Source organism: Terrapene carolina, unplaced genomic scaffold, assembly GCF_002925995.2.
Source record: "Terrapene carolina triunguis isolate 2854851 unplaced genomic scaffold, T_m_triunguis-2.0 Scaffold210, whole genome shotgun sequence".
In the NCBI taxonomy this organism is placed as follows: Eukaryota; Metazoa; Chordata; order Testudines; family Emydidae; genus Terrapene; species Terrapene triunguis.
The window spans coordinates 6,093,020-6,100,157 of NW_020664561.1; the positions used below are offsets into that span (position 1 = coordinate 6,093,020).

General features: G+C 50.2%; 1 protein-coding gene across 2 annotated transcripts in view; it reads right to left on the bottom strand.

Annotated features, from left to right (window-relative positions):
• The window catches only part of LOC113407218 (paired mesoderm homeobox protein 1), a 76,517-nt gene extending 70,178 nt beyond the window's left edge, over positions 1-6,339 (bottom strand). For both annotated transcript variants that reach the window (XM_026655426.2, XM_026655427.2), the window contains exon 1: positions 6,079-6,339. In XM_026655426.2, the coding sequence (XP_026511211.1) occupies positions 6,079-6,319 (241 nt within the window). In that variant the 5' untranslated portion in view covers positions 6,320-6,339. The remainder of the gene's footprint in view (positions 1-6,078) is intronic.
• Positions 6,340-7,138: the final 799 nt, after the last annotated feature.

A 7,138-nucleotide genomic window follows, 5' to 3' on the forward strand; every position in this document is an offset into this window, starting at 1 on the left:
ATTGATCTGGGGCGGGGTGGCTGGTCTGTCTAATCCCTGCCCGCTTTGTAAATGTTTGGAGACTGGCTGGAGGAGGAAACGCAATCCTTATCCAAACAGTCTTTTAACCTCCAGTTCTCTCTGCCCCGTGAACGCTTTGTATGAGCCTGTCATAAGCCTTATTAATGACCCTTGTTACTTAATCTGAAACGGGGCTCCTAGCAAACAGACAAGCCTCTTGCCGCCGCACAGAACGGATTTTGAAAAGCGTTTTGGTCCCAACCTAAATTCAGCTTGACGAGTTTCTCTCTCCTGCACCGAGAAGTCACTACGGCTCAGCTGCGTAATTTACTCGTTTGGCCTCAAGATTATATGACACGCGCCCCGATTTCAATGTCTCTCTTGTCTTTTCTTATAGCAAACGAGAAATAAAGTGGAATATACAGAATGTTAGTCTGATTATGTCGATTTTGTACCGATAGGGGTGTTGGTGGAATAGAGGTGTTTGTAAATCCTATCGGAAACATGGGAATGTAAGAGCTGAAATTCAGATATCAGCCTGGTTATTTAGCACAAGTATCAGAATGAAACCTGACATTTCACAGTGTATAGTCAATTCTTCTAGGAGGCCAGATTGGGGAATTGTTGGAATAATCCCTGAAATAGACCAGCCGCGTTCCATTCGATTCCATTGCTTCTCCCGTACGGAGCACTCACTGCAGTCCGGGCATTCAAATTGATTTAAGGGTCCTGATTTTGTCAGGAGCTGGGTCCCTTCCGTGTGGGATCGGTGGATCTCTGTCGTCCCAATCTCTGCCCCCCTCATTCGCCGCGCTCCTACAATAGAGTTTTGGGTTCCCGGGGAGAGAGATTGGGGTAACGCGCAGCGGTTGGGGACAGAGTTGTAAATCCCCCTCCCCCCATTCGGGAGTCCTGCAAAGCGGTTCCTTGCCACATGAGCTGTAACATTTTCCAGGCTCGGAGTCTATTTGCTGCTGTGTTCGTTCTCCACCCTTCAGTAAAAATTTAACAACTGCCACGATCTCACAGCGCCATACATGTGTTTGATAAACTTGTTTGAGAAATAGGCCTATAAAATGCAACCTCCCAGCAACTAGATACCATATTTGTGCCTGTCTGTTGTTATTTGCCTCCCTGGGTACGATAGTTAAGCAGATACACTGGGAACTTGCTACATTGTTTCATGCTTTGGTTAAATGGTTACTGGAAACCAGACGTTATTTTATGTTTTTAATTTAACTATCCCGAATGGCGTTTGCAAAGCTGTATGGAAACATTCAAAGAAAGTATGACACCACACTAAATAAAGTTGCCAGATATAAATATTCCATCAGGGCCTGATTTTTCACTGAAGTCAATGGGAATGTTAGCACGGTCTCCAATACAAGCAGGATCGAGCCTTTAATAATAGCGGCTAACGGAAATACCCGTTGGGGGATAAATGATGAGCTTTGTCATTAATTATAACACGCTGGGGGGATTTTTAAAACGGATCGGGGCTTTGAAATCTGCAGGAACGTTCTCTGTATAACCGACCAGACATGGCGAAATTGGGAGTATGTATGCGAGATCCGTTTGTGCGTACAGGAGAATTTCTCGCCGCTGTAGAGGTTGGTATTTGAATGTGCGGTCTGCTAGTATGAGCCATGTGATCCGAAATTAGAAAAGATTTTGAAATAGTATGGAGGTGAATAACAGATAAATAAATTATAAAGTGGGCTACATCGCATTTATAAACCAGATCTGTATGTTGTGGCTGCTTCACATCGTATGTCAATTTCCTAGAGGAAAATAATGCATCTGAGGAATTTTATTCCTAGGTAATAAAGCATTTATCGCACAGTGCGGACAACGGTTCGTTCTGCTGGGTTGGAGCACTACATGTAATCTGGTTTCTTTGCAAGAATTCCGTCTCAAAGCACAAGTCCCGCTCACTGATGCATTTATTCTTGTACCTCAAAACGATCCCTGCTTTGGGAGAAGTCATTTCACTCAAGGTGTCAGTCCAGGAGAGACCCAATTACGATTCGTGCAGTCCCTGCGCTTAGATGATTAATATCTTCCCTTTAATCCCTTTCTTCATGACTAATCGATTTCTCCTGCCAGGGCTCCGATTTGTTTCTGTGTCTTGGTAGGGGGACGAACAGCCCGGCCCCCACTTCAGCCTGGTGTCTCTAATTGACTTCTAGTCTACCTTTTTATGGCGACATGTGTTTCTCACAAAGCTCTTATTAGGACAAGCTGCTTTCACTAATTGAGAGTTACAGAATGCGGAAAGCAGGCTGATTTTTCAGATCAACTCCAGAGGACTCAGGGAAGGAAAGGTTCCCTGCACACTCTGCATCGGGTCCCTAAGATCAGATAACCAAGGCAAACTAGTCTCCTCCTCAGAAGATGATACCATTTCTAATTCCCGCAGCGCATCGCAGATCCCAGGGAAGCGCCAAGAAGCACATGAAAGGCTACCTAGGGAGAGATCCTGTACCAGACCTTGCGCGCCACGCTAACTCGCCCGAGCAAAGCTTAAGCACGTGGGGAAGGGCTGCCTGACTGAGCTGTCTGAGGAGTTATTCCGCTCAGCCGGAAAAGCAAGGCACGTGCAAGTGCCAATTAGGAAGCTGATTAATTGTGAACTGCTATGTCACATATGATCAGTACCATGAGCTTTACGATTTCAACTCACACAGTCTAAATAAATAAATAATTTAAACCCTCCCAATTAGAGGAAAAGCAACACAGGAACAAAATTAACCCACGAACTGTTTAAAGCACCGCCTCAGTGAGAGCTAACGCAACTCTTTTAATACCGACAGCAACATTTTTTATAAATGTGCTGGAAGATCCGGACGGGAAAGTTATGCAAGCGCAGAGCTCGAGGGGGGGGGGACACACGTGTAAGGACACGTAGCTACACATGGCTCAGCTTTCTCGTGTGTTTCACTCGCTCTCTGCCGTCTGGCAATGAATTCTCGGACTTAGGGGGGAGATTGGTATAGAGGGACAAGGCCTAAAGCCCTCACCAGGCGCCTGACTCTAAAAGGATATTTTAAATCTATCTGATGTGGGCATAAGGAAAGCTGCCCCCGGGCGTATATGGTCAGTACCTAGCCTCCTTCCCTGTGTTGGTGCGTGCAGTTTACCACCAACGCCCCACCGCTAGAATCGCCCCCCGTTAGGTAAGCCAATATTAACATGACCACCCCTCCCTCGCCGCCTGCCTTAGCCATGAAATAGCAGGGGACTGAGAAGAGCTCAGTATGTCCATTTCTGTTGTGCTTCGCAGAACTTCTGAAAGATACTGTCTACTGAAAAGAAACAACCACACTTAGGTCTGGATGGATGGTCTAGAACAGTAATGTACGCCTGTGGGAAAAGCAGTTGGCTTTTGCAACCCTACGCCCGAATGGGGTCTTCTGTACTCTTCTTATTTCCAATGTTGCACATCAGTCAAATGCAATGTTTGTAAAAGTTGCATTTTTTTTCATTGACTTGCAAACACGTCCCAAAGCGAACGTGGTTTGTCTGGGTCGCAAGCTCACACGGGAGCAAAGCTCCTCAAGCCTGTAGCCCCGGGCTGGTGGGCAGAAGGGGGAGCCTTGTGCAGGGATGGATAGGGGCTGGGGGATGCACCCGTGAATAGCAGAACCAGCCGAGTACAGGGCGCACTGCTTTGGGGGTTAGCTTTAGTCGTGTGGCTGGCTTCAAGGCATCTCTCCGCGCGGTGGAGATTGCTGGGGCCTCTTTCAGCAGGAAAGGCGATCTGTTTGATCCTATCAGAAAGGTGCAGGAGTGTGGGACTATTTCTGTGTTCCCTTCCCCAGCAGCCACAGCCCTCCTGGCTCCGTTACAATCAGCGATATCGCCTGGTTCATCCCCTCAAGCCAGACACCCGCCGCACTGATCGCTTGTTGGCCTGTCCCAGTACTGCCTCTGTACAGCGCCTAGCACAACAGGGCGCCACCAGGGCTCCTGGGGCAGCCCTAGAGTAAATAGTGGCGCTACCTGCGTCTGAGCCATTCCCTTTGAAAATAACAGGGATGGGCATTAAGGCAGCGTCAGGACCCTGTGGCTGGGATGCCCCGAGATTTAGTCCATCAGCCCTTAACCCAAAATCCCCGGGTTAAATCCATGCTCAGTTCCACCCGGGGCCTGTAGGGTGGCTCTGCCGGGCAGATAAACGAGTCGCTTCCGGGCGTCCAATTCAGCAAAGGGGGAAAGCTGATTAAACCGGCTCCCCAGCTCCGGCATGCCCCCCTCACGTCCGAGTTGGCCTGGCAGGACTGGAACCGCCTGTGTCTCAGTATTAAACCCCGGTCCATTCAATCGGGCAGTGCCGGTAAACCCAGGCTGGAGCGAGCGTTTCTGGGCTAGCTGGCTTCGCTCCGCCAGCAACCCCCCTCCACTCCCGTAGAGACTGGAATCTGGATTGAACGCCGAAATCCCGATCCTGTTCCCAATGGCAAAGCGCCCCGGAAAGAGCCAGCAAGTAGCAGCTACTCGCGATCCGATCCTGCTCCCACTGGAGTCAAGCAGGGATCCGGCTCTTAGGTGAGAGCAGAGGACTAGGAAATCCATCCCCACCCGCTGGCTACCCCTTCTCTTCGGGCTTCAAACCCTCTTTGGAAAGCGTGTTTAAAAATAAGGTACTTTGTCCTGTATCTAGAGTGCCAGAGACATTACCTAGCTCCAGTTCTTTCTCTTAGCGCCATCCCACAGAGCGTTCTGACTACAGATGACCTGGGACAAAGGTTTTTAAATCAGCATGAAATAAAATGAAGAGCTCATATATTAAAACTGGCCAATATGGGAGAAGAAATCCGTATCTCCCACTTTAACGGGGCATCTGCTTTTTTAGCTACTTACTACGTAAAGGAGGAATGATTTATTTTTATTTATTTTTCAGAATGTACTAGGACAGTCAGGTTTTACTCACTGAGGGTGGAATGAAAAGCCAATCTCCTTCTCTCGAGTAAACGGAAATTAAGAAGAAGAAATTATAGTAAAACTAAGCATCCTATCAGGGCAAAGTCTGCAGGTTTGTTCCTTTACATTTCCACTCAAATTTAAATACACATTGTTGGGACCCAGACATATAATTCTCTTTTTAGTGAGTGAGTGAGTAGACGGGGAAGGACGTTCTTTGTTTTTGGTGTGATATCTTAGCGATGTATTTGGTGTGATATCTTAGCGATGTATTTGTGTATAGTTGTGGTGCTTGTGTTGGGGTGGATGGGGGAAGGTATCTGCGACCGGTGGCTCCAAGGCCCTGTTTCCAAACCACCACCACCACCCCGGCAAATCCCAAAGATTTATGAAAACCCTTCGGGTTCCAATAAGTATTTTTATTTTATAGTTCAATTTACAAGTCTTCTTAATTAAAGACCGATTCGGATTGAATCCGAGCTCTGATTACTGATCCCTCTTCAAGGACAGTCATTGCCAAGGGTGGAAAGGTGTTAGAACCCCGGTATGCGGCTTTAGATGCTGATTTCACTGCTCCGCCAGCCCCCCTACACAGCGCGGTGTGTCTGCGCTAGCTCCCTGGGTACCTAATCCACATGCGCACCCCTGCTGCAGCCACCCCCTGTGCGATTAACAACCGTGCGTTCCTGGTGAACACGTCTCCCCAACCTCTCCTGCCAGACGCACACAGTCCCTCCCCAGCCCATCCGCCCGATGTCCAGCTTGTGGCACTGACACCAGCGCCTGATTTCCCGGGACCATGTAGCCGTCCACCACCAGATACCGGCCCCTCTACCTGATCCAGCAATAACTGCAATTGCTCACTTCCAGCCGGCCATCTCCAAGCCCTTCAGGCGCGCATAGCTCAGACTGAACCCCCAACCCGACTCTCTCTTTCCACGACAAGGACAGTCCCTTTCAAGCCCAGTCTTCCCCCAGAATATGGATCCCTCTGTTAAAGGACACAGCTCGAGCTGTGGGATAGTGTCATTATGGCAGTCTCCACCCGCCCCCCACCCCAAAAAATTAGTTTGACCACAGGCTGTCCCCTGCGCGATACCGCCTGCTTTATCTGCGCCCCTGCGCCGCGCGCTGGGGAGCCCCGGTCTCACTTACTGTCCTGCTGCGGGGTGTCGCTGCCGCTAGTTAGCCCCGGGGATTCCAGCAAGCTTCTGCCGGCTTCCCCTACGCTCTCGTCCGCCTGAGCCGCCACCATGTCTCCGGCTTCCTCCAGATCCAACAGGTGACTGACGGAGAAGTTCTTTTTGGCCTGTAAGTTGTCCAGGTTGCTGGGGCTCTCCAAGCGGGTGGCAAGGACGGCCTGTCTCTCCATGATGTGGGCATAGCTGGAAGTCATGGTTTCCCCCAAGTCTTAAAGGAAAAGTACAGGCAAAACAGGAGAGAGAGAGAGGGGGGAATTCAAGGGACCCTCCCCAAAATCTCAGACGCTGTCCCCGCAGCAGGGGCGCTCCCTGGGCTTCCTTCGGCAGGTTCCAGGGGGAGAATCCGGCCTCCCTCTGCCCAGTTCTCACGCGAAAGTGACACAGAAAGCGAGCGAGAGAGAGAGAGATGGAGGAAGGGGATGGGGGAGGGGGGCAGAGGAATCGAAACGTGTCTTTCAGGAGAAGCGGCGTATTCCCAGGCAGGCACCAGCAGCAAGAGGCTTGTCCCGGCTTTAAACCATCTCCAAGAGAGCGCGTTGCCCCCTTTGCGCTCCTGGCGGGTCTCGGGAGTGACTGAGGTTTCAGGTCACGGGTGCTGATGTCTTGCAGATGTACTCGCGAGTATTAACTCTCACCGAAAGGAAGACGTGGGTTTTCAGGAGTCCAAGAGAGCCCCCCGCCCTCCCCTGGTCTCGCCCTCAGTTGCTCTCCCCCACCCCTCTCAGTTGGATCAAGCCGCTCTCTGGCACTTCAAAAGGGCCAGTCTGGCACACAGGGGAGACTTTGCAGGGAATACATGAAAATTAGAGACCCAAGGGAGGGCAGCTCGAGACTTAATAGGGGCCTGTAATTACGTGGCAAAGTCTTTGTGCTGTTTCTGACGTTTTACAGACCCCTCTTCTCCAGCGCAAACTCTCCCTTCACCACCAAAAACACACTGATTAAGAACTCCCCTCCCCCCTTCGCCAACATCTGATGTAGGGAGCGGAGCGAGCGGGGAAGACCCTTTGCGT